Source organism: Rhopalosiphum padi, chromosome 1 (assembly GCF_020882245.1).
Source record: "Rhopalosiphum padi isolate XX-2018 chromosome 1, ASM2088224v1, whole genome shotgun sequence".
Taxonomy (NCBI): domain Eukaryota; kingdom Metazoa; phylum Arthropoda; class Insecta; order Hemiptera; family Aphididae; genus Rhopalosiphum; species Rhopalosiphum padi.
The window spans coordinates 80693418-80707480 of NC_083597.1; the positions used below are offsets into that span (position 1 = coordinate 80693418).

Genomic DNA, 14063 nt, shown 5'->3' on the forward strand with positions numbered 1-14063 from the left:
AATATTAATTTATTAATTAATTAGAGTTAGAATTAGTTTTCATATGCAGGATAATCCAAAATATGTAGTCTTTGAATACAATATTTATTTAGTTTAATTTCAGTTCATAAATTATTTGTACATAACTTTCCTTAATGTTAAAATGTACTTTTAAGTGTACATACTTAGCAACTTAAATAACTTTAATCTAAAATTTTAATTGTTATTGGTCATTGACCAAGCACTATTTGTTAATATGAATACAATTAAAAATATATCAACTTTAAGATTTTTATAGTTAGTTTTTCTTCTTTTTTTTTTATGTACAGTATTCAAAAAAATTAAACTTGATACTATTTTAAGCACACTTTAATAGCTAAATTCAAAAGTAGTCCATGTATATTTCAAGCCATTTAATTTATTTACGCCCCTGATCACGCCAAGACCTAGTTATGGTTCTATGTACCATAAATTATTATAATATTTTTATAAAATATCATAACTTACCAGTTTGTGCAATTGTTTTTGGTGGTGGTACAGGAGCAAATACAACAGGAAAGATACAATTGTCTATTTGACTATCAATTTGTAAGTTATTGATTTTAGCATGTATCTGGGATGTATAATCAGAAGATTGCAAATTAAGCCAAAATCCAGTATTGTAAATTCGTCTAATATTTTTTTTAGAAGGTTTTGTAACAACATTTTCTGCAAAATTCACCTGAAAATATCAATTGATATAAATTTATTTAATTTAATAGTAGGTAAAATTAATCTAAAACATACCTCAATATTTAATTCTTTAATGAAGACAATGGGTTCATTTTCGCCAATTGCCAACATTCTAGTGTAGCGTATATAAGCGGTTTCAATTAATTCACATTCTTTTTTTGTCATTGGTACGTAACGAGAACCACTTAATTTTTTTGTTTCCCATATTACTCCAGAACTATAATAAAAATTCAACTTAAAAAAATTTCAATCTAAAAAGCACATTTTTAATTCTGAGCAGAGAAATTAATGTATAGATTTTACAATTATGTGTTTTATTTTATTATTTGTATATGTATTCACAATAAGTAAAAGTAAAAATATTTCAATTGCCAACATTTTTATTTATTATTTTGATATGCATAATATTATAAAAATTTAATAATGCCTGCCTATCTAGTGCTACTAACCAAATGTAAACGATAATTAAATCTCAAAAATATTAATCATTAAATATATTTATAATTTTTACCTTCCAATTCTCAAGTACATTAATTCCATACAAACATCATTATTTACCAATGATAAACCTAACGAATGTATAGAAACTAATATTTCTCTATTTATTATTTCAAGTTTGCTTGAAGCTTGACATTCTTCAGCTATACTAGCATCAGTAGTAAACATAAGAATACGTTGTATACCATCTAAAAATGAAATCCAATACACTTTTATACCATCATCATGATTGAATGTCCCTACACCGTCCTGGAAAAATATATAAAAAATATAATTCAGATTAAAACAGATTTTTTTCATATATTTTGATTAATAATAATATGTAAATTTTTAATCCAAAGTATCTTTATCTATAGAACTATGTTTGGAACTTATTAACTGACTATTTAAAAATGTTATAGTTTTGAATATGGAAATCTAAAAATAAGTATTGAATAAAGTCATTTGGTTAAAATTAACACATAGTATGTAACTATATATAATTACTATAGTATATATTTTAACTTATATTGAGTTGAATTTAAAGTAAAAAATAATCAATATTAATATAATTATTATTTATTTAACTAGTGTATAAACTAGTTGAATACAGCATTTTTTTAGAATTATAATAAAAATAATATCCACAAAGAACTCTGGAAATATATAACTCTGATAGTCAATAAAAGCAATAGAAAATTATATTTACTACTCCTAACATTACTTATACATAGAAAAAATAAATAAGTATTAAATGTATATTAACCTTTCTTAAATCTGCTTGATTCTGCATCATATTCCAATAAATAATAGGGTTATCTGTTGGAGTAGTCCATGCAAAGAACATTTTATGTCTAGGCGGTAATATTTTTCTGCAAAAAACAGGTAAGTTATAAAATTGTGTAAGTTAACACTAAAACTTATAAGCAATAAGTATAACTAACATTTCATCTAAATATTCTGACAAATCATGTTCAATAAACTTAAGATAACTTTCTGTATGATTTATAATTAAAGCAGGTGCCATTCCCTCCATGTAAGGACTAAATGTGATGTAAGTTCCACCTTCTGTCATTTGAATATCCACTTGAACAGCACTATACTATAAACATATTTTTAATATTAAAAACCTAAATATTATTTTTGATAAGCAAAATTATTGTTATATTTATTAGTATTCATTAATAATAGTAACTAAAAATATATGCTATAACATAAATTTAACCCAACTAGTAAAATAGTTTTTAATAATTTACTTTATTTCGGAGACGTATTAAATCACTTCTTGATTTATAATATGGCAATGGTGTTGAAGCATCCAAAGTACCAGTTACACGAAAAATAAATATTTTGTCTACATTTAGTTTATCTGTTATATTTTGAGGCCAAAATGGTATACAGCTATTTGGATCTACCTATTTAAATAAATTGCACAATTTTAATATTTAAAAGGATAAACTCTAATATTAAAGTATACTTTAATCCAAGTTTGTTGTAATTTATACATTTCTTGAACATCTATAGCAAATGGACATTGATTAGATGTTATGTAAAATGGAGTAAATGTAACTTGTTTTGTTAAAGAATTGTTAGTAAGTTGTATGTGTACACCCATCTACAAAAAACAAATACTAATAAGAAAAAAATATTCATAATCTAAAACTTATGATAAAAATATTACTTGATATAGAATGTTATTTGATTTACTCATAATAGAACCAGAGTTTCCAGCCACATCCAGAGAAAATTTATCAGACCAAAGACCTGAATCAATTTTAACATAAGCTTTTTTATTAGCGAAAAATATCTTTTTTTTAAATGACCACATTAAAGGTTCTGTAGAATTTGGTGAATGTTGTAACATATTTGCCTCATCATCAACAGCCTATAAATAGTAAAAGTTACAGGTAATTTTTTTAGAATAAACATTTGATTATTACTAAAATATTTACATAGTATTTTTAACAGATACCTTATAAGTAAGAGTTTTTCCAGTCTTGTTAATCATCCAAAATGGACAATAAAGTGTTTTTATATGTGTTCCTCCTTCATGAAATTCTGTTCTTATGCCAAAATTTATAACATTTGCATTTGTATCAGGCTTATCCTCATTATTAGTAAATGACCAAATGGAAAATTCATCTGGATGTTCCTCAACAGTACATTTGCAATCCCAATATTTATCTAAATATTTGATCTGTAAAAAGAAATTATTTAATACATATACTCAAAATTCATAATTTTTGAATTATAGTATTAATAAATAAAATAAATACATAAAGTATAAATTAATAAATATACAAGGTATCACCAAGAATGCTACCTCTTCTTTTTATCTATTATCATTTTTATATTGATTATATCATTTAAGCACTATCATGTGGCTACTTTTTACTTCCTTTACATTTTTTATTTTCTTTACTTTTCTTAATAATAGTTAATAATAAGTTATTTAGGCTGTGATTCAATATGTTATCTACCACCAGTTTTTTGGTTCAGTAAATCATCTACCATATATATATTTTTTTTTAATTTAATATAAAATATTATTAAAACACAAGATGTGTTATATTGAAAAAATATAAATAATAATTAAAATATTCAATAAAAATGTTGAAGTAATTTTAATATTAAAAAAAAAACTAATAATTAAATATTTAGATAGATTTTAATAGGTATTACGGTTGTTAGTATATTGTATTCTAAAATACGGTTTTTTTTTAGTACGAGCTAAAAACCATGAGCCTCTGTACATAATTTCAATAATTGTAATTATTTTATCTTTTATTTTTTTACCTTCAGATCTATCATAGAAAAGATTTGAATCTAACCTGGATAACTCCTCGAACTCTTATTTAGTTTTATCACTTTTTTCAATGGAAATCTTAATTTTTAGTAACTTTGCAAGCAGTATTAAACTGTACTAAACAAATTGATTAAATTATAGTTTACCTATAGGTAGATAACATATTAAACTAAAAATAGAATATAATATATATATTCGTGATTGTAGTCGGTAGATAATATATTGGACCATATCCTTTACTTCAATTAAAATTTCCCAAAATAATTTTATTGTATTTTATAGATTTCATTAAACAAAATATAATCATTTATTTGAAAAAAATATTCATAACTGAAATAACATATTATTACTTTTAAATAAAAAATAATAACATAGCACCATGTTATTTAATAACAAACAAAGTACATAAGACAAATTCTACAAATAAGTGCTTAATGAGAGACTAAATTAATTTTTTTAAATTTATAATAGGTAGTTGTTATTGATTTCTAGATTAATAATTAGCACTTAGTTGTAAAATTTGTTTTCCTTTACTATATCTAAATTAATTAAACTTATTTAAATGTTTATTCAAAACCAAGTTATAGATATAAATACCTGCAGTGTAAGACAAGAATAGCCAATTTCTACAATTGGTAAGTTAATTTTTTCTCCAGGAGCCAAAGTTTTTAATTCAGAATCACCTTGCATTAAACAATCCAAATTTACTGGTAGAGCATTGACTAATATAACTGTAGGATATAAATGAATATTGTAGCAATTACTAGACATCAAATATCGATCAGTGTGCTCAAAATATATATGTTCCATATTTCCTAATAACTAATAACAAAAATAAAATATTTATGATATTCGAAACATTTTTATAATTAACTTTACTTGTATAAAAAATGGATCTCTGTCCTCAACTTGATTTGGTGGACACTGTAGCATTGCGCGTAACTTCATAACTGGTTGAATATCTTTCCAAATAAAAGATTTAACACATATTTGATATCTAGATTTAACAGTATTATTAGAATTGTCAAAAACTCTATTATAGATTAATTTACTTTTCCGGACAAAATAATATTTCTTTAGTTTGTGAATAAATTGAATGAACGGGCAAATTGAATGGTTTGTTGGGTTTTGCTTTACCGATCATTTTCAATTTCCCTTGTTTCTTATAATAAAGAAAAATGCTTTCATTGAAGTGATTATGAATCTATGTCAGTAAAATTATAGTTATTTAAATAATCAAATCTTATTTTATAAATATAAAATTACTTGTACAACACTTCGTAATGTTACAACCATGCTACCATCAATTACTTGAGTGTCAGTTACTAATCCCCACGGTTCATTTACAGTACTTAGTTTATGTTTAATATTAAAATATCTTTTGTCGGCCTTTATTAACGGTAAGCTAAATTCTGTTACATTATTATTTTCCTGAATCTAAAAAGGAAATATATCATTTTAATACTCTGTTCTTAAATCATACTAGTTAAAATGATTTATGCCAACCTTAATTTTTAGAGATCTTTCAGTTATTTTATTCTGACGTAAATGATCTGACACCGAATCATCATTTTTTAGACAAAGACTGATCTGTTCTCGATCTTTTAAAACAGTATTATCACCATTTTCTTCTAAGTCATTTATATTGTACAACTATAATTCAAATAAATTAAATAATTTAAGTAAATATATATTTTTTTGATCAATTATTACTTTAAATGGTGTATTTGATATCATGATAGTTATATCAAATCCAAGATTATTTTGTACGACATATGGAGCAGCTTCAATTCTTTTTGAAAGTGGTATTTCTGCTGTAATTGCTTCATTAAACGCTTTACCTAAACTTGTTAAAACTTCTAAAGCAGTTTTTGTCATTGTTATTTCAATAGTTTCCTGAATTAAAATAACAACAAAATTAATGTCTTGCATACTCGTGTTATTAATTCATTTGTTAAAAATCATACATATGATATCAAAGAAATTTTCATTGTTGGCTGTCTTTGAAATACTTCTTCTTGAGAACTTAGATTTTGGTCAAAAGTCTCCAACTAAAATGTTAATTAAATTAAGATTATTAATTGAATTAATTAAGTTTAAATTGTGTACCTTAATCTCAAGTAACCACGGTTTATATTTAGTACCAATAGCAGATTCAACTTCAACAGGCTCAATAAATGGCTCCCAAAGAGCTAATCGACTGTTATAATAATTCATTTGCATTGTTAATTCTCCTGCTACAGATAACTAAAAATAAAATATTAAAATTATATTTTGAACTATACAAAATGAAAATAAATAAATAATTTTTAATATTTAAATAATTATCAAAATAATTTAACAATAAATGCATAGATTTTGAGAAGATAAAGAAAAAAAAATTGGTTCTAAAACCAATTAAAAAAAAAAAAAAAATCAATTTTTGCTTAGTAATTGTTGTATACAGTTAGAAACTATTGTTTATAAATGTTAAACATTAAAAGTACTTTCACAGAAAGTTTGTTTAAACTCTTGAAATATTACAGTATTTAAATAATTAAAAAATTTAATGTTGAATGTCATTATACAAAAAATAATTTCTAATCTCATCACAACTCTTAAAAAGTGATTTTTGAGCATTTTTAATTAGTTAACAAGTATTCGGATATACAATTTAATCATCCTCACATATCGCTGAAGCGTTAGTTTTATTTATTTATTTTTTTGTTTCAATGGCCTATTCTCTAGAACTATCAGTCAGATTTGAAGAATTGTTTTTTCATTTGATATTCCAATTCTTAAGGAAGGTTATAGATTATTTAACATGCCACTTATGAATATTAGAAACCAGGCTTAAAGAAAAAGTCAGAAAAACACTAAGCATTTAAAGTAATAGCATGGGTAGGTGATATGAAAAGGGAGGTCAAAGGTAAAAAATGTTCACAATATCAGTTAACGGTAAAATACATTTTAAAAAGTTCTAAATAAGAGGTGGCCTATTTTTTACAGGCAATGAAGTGCACACCTAGTTTTAATCTATTAATATAGAAAATATTTAAATTATAATAAATTAAATCCCTTGTATTTAGTTTTTAAACAGTTTAAATTATATAAGAGCAATGGTTAAATAAATTATTTCATAATAGTATAATTAGCTTACCTTAGAGCTCCAATTATTAACTGAACCATTAAATGTACACTCTGTTAATAACATTGGCATTGTTTTGGTGCCAATTCCTGCTTCAATGGTAAAAACTATCGAAGGAATAGATATAATACAGACTTCACTTTTCTTTAAAACAGGTAATACATCATCTTTGTCTAAATTACTAGCTTCAACACCCAACTCTGGAATATTTCAGTAATATCAATCAGTAATCAATTTTGAGGAACTTTAATAAATATACTAACCAGTTTTTAAAAACCAAAAATCTGTATCATTAAACATAGTTTTATTCCACAAATCTTCATATTTTTGTTCATCATACTTGTGTTCTTCAGTTAAATTTTCTTTTTTTTCTGTCAAGCTTTGATTGATACGATTTAACATTTCAATATTAGCTAAGAAATACAAACATATTCTAAAAATCTATAAAAGTTAAATTAAATAGCTTTTTAAAAATAATTACCTGGTGTAACTGATATAATCAAAGGAGTCATTGTTACATCAACATGAAGACAAGTATCATCAGGTGTTGAACCAATAACATTTATAGTAACTGGTCTTAATATCTATTTATTATAAATATTATATATAAATAAATAGATTAAATTTAACATATTTATAAAAACACATAAAATAAATATTAACTTGATTCATTGTATCTTTCCTTCTCATAGGATTATAGCAACAAGAATATATTTGCAAATCTTTAATTTCTCCATTTATAGTTTGACGAGTTGGAGTAGACATGCGTAGTTTCAATGTGGCTTCAGTCTGAAATTAATTTATGGTAATTATAAAGTTATTAAACTATTTATTTTAATAATATTACATTCATAATAATTGCATTTGTATTGATGTCGTCCAAACTTTCTACTAATATAATATCAGGTTTTTCTAATTGTACTTTTAACAAAAGTGTTTTATTGTTATCTTTTTGTTCCAGGGCATTTGATTTTTCTTTCTACAACATATATGAAAAATAAAGAATTTAAAAATTTCATAGTAGGTATATATATTATTTATTTTATTTTATTACAACAAACCATTATGTTTTGTTTGACATTTTTTGTCACATCATTTATTGCTAAATCTTGATTTTGAGATGGCAATATAAAGAAATTCAATAAGTACTGAATATATTCCACATTAAATATTAAATTAAAACTAAATATTTTCAGTTGAACTATAATATAAAAAAGAGTTAGACAATTTGTGATTTTAAAGGAATTTTTGAATAATAAAAATTACCATCAGATCCAGCAAGGGTTTGTTTATACTTCAAATCAATAGTGTTTTTCAAACTTTCATTTTCGAGATTACTTTTTTTTCTCTCCATATAACGTACTACCTTATTTCCTGGAGATTTATTTAGTCGTGTATCATCTAGTGTAACATCTAACAAATTTAATGTCAGAGCTAATGAAAGATCTGTCTGCATTGATCCGTCTACAGTTAATGAGGAAAACATAAATTGCCCCATACTATTATTCTTTATTTGCAAACCATTCTAAAAAAATAAATAAATAAGTGATAAATACAAAATATATTATTCTTAAGTTATTAGTATTATAATTGTATATCATGATGTTATTGTATAAACAACAACATAAGTGTTTTAGTTTCTTTTTTTGTCGCACTAGATGGCAGAAGTAGACCAATTTTTGCATGGTACCACTTTGCCACTTCACTACAATCATTTAAACTTTAAAGACTTATAACTCATAAACTATTTGTCCAAAATTTTATATTATACATCTAAGTACTCCAACAAATGTTCTATTTTGTAAAAGGAAATTAAAAATGTATGATGTCATTAAAAAGTCAAAAACTTAAAAACTTACATAAAATATAATTCATAATAAAACTTAATGTTCTTAAATAAAATAATCACCTGGTATAAAAGATTCTAATTATGGGTGGAGAAATGAAATATTTTAGATAAACCTTCTACTCCCATCTCTCTCTCAAAAAAAAATCCTGGATACGTGCCAGTTGGTGGGCATATCATTAAAGTGGTATTCATGTAGTTACAATAAACATTTTAATATATTTGAATTGTTAATGTTTTAATAAAGAAATTAATGTATAGTTTTGAACATAATTCATTAAAGAATTCCAAAAAACAAAATATAATTTGTTATAAAGAGCGATCAATAATAGTAATATAAACACTTAACATTCATAGGCGTGCGCAAAGATCTGAATTTCGGGGGTGCCTACTATTTTTCGGGCCCTTTTATTAATTTGGACCCTCTCTTCACAAGACATGTACATATTTTAATAAATTATAATGCATGAATAAACATTACTTACATTATATCACATATTTATCAGTGGTATTACTAGTACTAAATTATATAATATTTCATTAGATAGTACGATCTAAAATCTATTTTCAAGATAATTGCAATATTTATTTATTATTTTTACTTTTGTAGTCAATAACATCATCTAGCTGTTATAATCATAGTAAGTTTTACCACGCAAATTTAAAATATTTTAGACGTATTATTTTTTTTATCCCAAAACAGAATTTTTTTTTTGCTACATATTTTAGAAAAAATACTATTTTTATTCTAGTAGCATTAGTTAAAATATGGACCCATATATATGCTATAGGACTTAAATTGTAGGGCCCCAATTACATGTCGGGGGTGCCCAGGCACATCCGGAACCCCCCGTGCGCATGCCTATGTTAACATTTTATAAGACTATTATATGAAACCTAACTTTACTACTACAACAAGTGTAACCTAATTACCAAAAAATGTGTTTGATTTCATGAAACTATATTCACAGATATAATCTAAAATAAATAAATCTGTTAATTAATAATTTTTTAAGAATTACAATAATCAAATTGTAAATTAGATGATACTAATCTCAGTTTAAATATATATATATTAAAGTCAAAATTAAATTAATTTATCAATTACCTTATCAGGACCTTCTTTAAATAGCTCTAGTATAATATTTTTTACAGAAAATTCAAATTTAGCTAATGTTCTGATTTCTTGAGATTGGGATTTATCTTTTTCAACATCAACAATTACTTTGATTTCTAATAAAATAAAAAATAAAAACATTTGAGATATTTTAATTTACAAAATTAACTATAGAAGTTTTCAATATATACAACTAACCATTTGAATTATTTTGTGATGTGCTTAAAGATGATTGATTATTTGGAGGAGTCGAGACATCTTTTCCTTCACTTAGATTTTCATTTAATACCTTCATTACTAAAATGTAATCAATATGACTAACAGTTACCTATAACAATTACAATTAAATATTAAATTAAATTCAATTTTAGATATATGTAAAAATATTTTAAAAATTTTAATTATACTTTGATAGAGTCAAATTTAGCCACTACATCAAAATCTGGGTGATCGGTATACCATGCTGATGATAAATTACGTTTTACAATTAGAGAAAATGTAATAGGTTGTAATAATAGACAGTCAAACACAAAATATTTAATACCATCATTCAATTTTACTCTGAAAATAATATATTAAAAATATATAATATTATACCTATATATTACAAACTTATAGTAATCAAACCTGGATACTTTAAGATCTTGTAAATTTAAACTCAATTGATCAATAATTGCTGGAATATAATCAGTTCCTTTGTGAATGACTAAAAATGAATTAGTAATGGATAAATATCCAAAATCAAAACATAATGCTTCCAAACTAAAAGAATTTTGTGGTACAACAATGACTGGAGCCTTTGATAAAAACATAATTAATTTTTTGAAAATAAGAAAAGAGAAATTAAATAATAAATACATACTTTCAGATTAATATCAAGAGCAACTCGAGTAGCAGATTTCACATTCATTTTAGCAGTAGCTACAGCAGCAGCTCCTGCTTCATAAACAGCAGCTTTACCAGCTTGAAAATGATTTATAAAGCTCTGCGAATAAAAATAAAACAAATGCAATTAGATATATGACTTTATATGGTTATTTTTATAAATGAGATAACTTATTCATTTTAATTTTTTATATATTTAATAAAGAGTAAACAATACTTACTAATAATTTTGTCATAAAACTATTTAAAAATACACATTTTATACACCCTGATGAAATTGACATAAAAATTTCTGGTGAATCATAATCAACAAGAAATTGTTCATTATACATTATCATTTTAAATTTCAAAGCTTCATCATTTTCAGCAACATGAATAATCTAAATATGTAAAAGTCAAATGGTTCATAAATTATTATACTAAAAAAAATAAAATAGTAATTTTCTTTGACAATTGATTGTTTAAATTATGCTAGTCTAGAAGTGTTTTGATTCTATGTAAAAGTTGATCTTATTAAATAAATTATATTAAACAAGACTGATTATATTCTAATTGAAAGCATTTATTACTTACATGTTTATAAATTGTATCTGACGATGGATCAAAAACACTAATATTTTGTAGTTTAGCATCAATCTGAATATCAGATTTTTTTATTGAAACACATGACTCAAGTTTAGTTATAAGCATATGAGCTAAGTCTTCAGCTTCAGATACAATTATCAATTGTATTTCACCTATTTGAGCTACTAATTTTAAATCTTTGATGTCTTTGTCCTCGGATTTTTTATTTACTAATTATAACAATTTTAATTTTAAAATAAATAGCAATATTTTATTTAATTATATCATACATACATTGTTGAACTTTATTTGCAGCAGATTCTTCAAGAATAGTTGACAATGCATTAGAAACTAAATGCATTCTTTTAAGTTTAATAGGTTTTTGAACTTGCAACGGAGGTTCTGAGTTATAACTATACTGTTTTTGCATGTTTGTTATATTAGTACTGACATTGTTCATCCAATCAAAAAAGTAGAGTAATGCATCTCTATTAGCTGTTGCTAATAACTTAGTGAAATTTAATTCAAGTAGTTGCAATACGTTATCATTAGTATAAAATTGTGGAGAGTTTTTATCTACCTATAAAAATAGATTTGGTTATCATTTAAATAATTATCAAATAATAAATTTATACTAACTAGAGTATACTTCATAAGTAAGAGGTACTGGTTTTCATCTTCATTTGGTGTGTCAACTAAAGGTATAATAGTTTCTTTATAATATTGAGCTAAAAATAGTCTACCCAATTTCAAAGCAAGACTCGTATTAAATGATTGCTGAGTTAATGACAGTTCTAGGGTAAGCAAATTAAAGTCTAATAATGGACTTAACCAAGAGCCTTTGTCATCATATGATAACACTTTAATTGATAAACCTAGAATTACAGAAAAACAAGAAAATTATACATATATTTAATATCAGCTAGAACTAATAAATAAATATGATTAATTATATTTTGTGTATTAATCTCACGTTTAAGAACTAATTTAACATCTAATGATGTAAATTGCACATTTACATCTGAAGATTTTTCTGCTTCTTTTCTTTGGCTAGTTAAATTTTTGGTCATATTGAATGAATCAATTTTTTGACGTAATGACATTGCTGAACCAAGTATATCAATATCCTTAAGAAAAATTAATATTAATATTTAATTTTTAAAAAAATGGATAATTTTGGTATTTTAAAAATTATTTATTTTACCATTCAAAATGAGAATAATCTATTAAAACACTTACATGAGGATTATCATCAGATTCTTTAGCTTTCTTTGGTAAAGGAACACTTAAAAATACTGACAGAGCATCCAAAATTCGATTTTCTGATGTAATATAAAATAAAATAAATAATAATATAAAATAACAAATGTACAAAAAATAGAATATACCAATATAATTTATTTATTTAAAATTTAACTATTGATCAATTCATAAAAACCCATTTTTAAATAATTTAATTTTAATAAAAATCTTATTAGATTTATTATCCACGCTTATTTTTTGTAATAGTATTTACTATTTCGATTAAAATATACATTATTGCTAACTACAAAAGTCAATTTAATTATATCAACTTCTTTTCAACTAAGAAGAATTAACTCAAATTGTATATAATATTTTACAAAACAATAATATATATTTTATAAAATGTGGTAACTATGTAAATACTAACACCACTAAATTATAAATATTAATGGTTAATGTTAATTAATTAGTCAATGAGTAGAAAGCTAGACAATACATAAACATCATAATAAAATATTTAAAATATATCAAATTTTAAGTAATATTAATTCTATATTCACCTGCAATTTTTATATCAATAGCTGGAAGTTCTCCAGTCACCTTAAGTAATGGCAAACGAGGATCATCAGTTATTAAACATTTTTCAACTTGAATGGATAGAGTGGTAGGCTTCAGAATATAAAGTTCATTTTGAAATGATTCATTAAACTTATTTTTCCACTTGTCACCTTTATTAGCAATTAATATCTAAAAATGAATAGTTATTATTATCATTACATACATATTTATTTTTAGTATTATCACATACTTGAGCATTTTCTAGTTCAATGTAATAGCGATCATAACTACGACTAACAATTTCTTGTAAAACTTCAGATTGTGATGCTCCCATTTTATGCATTGAATGAATACTTACTAAATTCTCTGTAGTTTGTGGTTTAGATTTTATTTTTAAACACCCTAAATTAAAAACTAATAAAGACTGGTTTCTGTAAAAAAGAAAATTATGTTAATTAATATTTGCTTATTTTTAATATTTTAAAATAATTTATTACTTTTTGTAAAATCCCCCATGAGGTATAACAATGTAAGATGGCATCATATCAATCTTTAATTCAAGTCTTTTATGTTCCTCTATGATATGCTGCATACCCAGAGCAGATTTTTCTTTGATCTCAGCTAGTTTTGTACCAGCTGCTACTTGTAATCTTTTTAATTAAAAAAATGTTGATATTTTACATAACCATAAAATAAAATACAATTTTTAAAACCAATGTACTAAAAT

General features: G+C 23.8%; 1 protein-coding gene across 1 annotated transcript in view; it reads right to left on the reverse strand.

Moving 5' to 3' along the window:
- LOC132918582 (intermembrane lipid transfer protein Vps13) overlaps positions 1–14063 on the reverse strand; it is a 28735-nt gene that overhangs the window by 5276 nt on the left and 9396 nt on the right. The window contains exons 13-50 of the mRNA XM_060979892.1: positions 13834–13986; positions 13587–13767; positions 13339–13525; positions 12773–12855; positions 12507–12660; positions 12173–12408; positions 11828–12113; positions 11543–11763; positions 11191–11349; positions 10947–11069; positions 10712–10881; positions 10492–10645; positions 10283–10412; positions 10076–10200; positions 8388–8646; positions 8183–8322; positions 7969–8100; positions 7785–7910; positions 7603–7705; positions 7385–7534; positions 7134–7321; positions 6104–6241; positions 5962–6045; positions 5708–5890; positions 5501–5647; positions 5261–5431; positions 5047–5198; positions 4874–4991; positions 4592–4816; positions 3161–3385; positions 2870–3073; positions 2666–2803; positions 2445–2603; positions 2133–2290; positions 1955–2060; positions 1223–1458; positions 766–928; positions 487–700 (exon numbers count right to left, since the gene is read on the reverse strand). Coding sequence (XP_060835875.1) covers positions 487–700; positions 766–928; positions 1223–1458; positions 1955–2060; positions 2133–2290; positions 2445–2603; positions 2666–2803; positions 2870–3073; positions 3161–3385; positions 4592–4816; positions 4874–4991; positions 5047–5198; positions 5261–5431; positions 5501–5647; positions 5708–5890; positions 5962–6045; positions 6104–6241; positions 7134–7321; positions 7385–7534; positions 7603–7705; positions 7785–7910; positions 7969–8100; positions 8183–8322; positions 8388–8646; positions 10076–10200; positions 10283–10412; positions 10492–10645; positions 10712–10881; positions 10947–11069; positions 11191–11349; positions 11543–11763; positions 11828–12113; positions 12173–12408; positions 12507–12660; positions 12773–12855; positions 13339–13525; positions 13587–13767; positions 13834–13986 — 6281 coding nt within the window. The remainder of the gene's footprint in view (positions 1–486; positions 701–765; positions 929–1222; positions 1459–1954; positions 2061–2132; positions 2291–2444; positions 2604–2665; positions 2804–2869; positions 3074–3160; positions 3386–4591; positions 4817–4873; positions 4992–5046; positions 5199–5260; positions 5432–5500; positions 5648–5707; positions 5891–5961; positions 6046–6103; positions 6242–7133; positions 7322–7384; positions 7535–7602; positions 7706–7784; positions 7911–7968; positions 8101–8182; positions 8323–8387; positions 8647–10075; positions 10201–10282; positions 10413–10491; positions 10646–10711; positions 10882–10946; positions 11070–11190; positions 11350–11542; positions 11764–11827; positions 12114–12172; positions 12409–12506; positions 12661–12772; positions 12856–13338; positions 13526–13586; positions 13768–13833; positions 13987–14063) is intronic.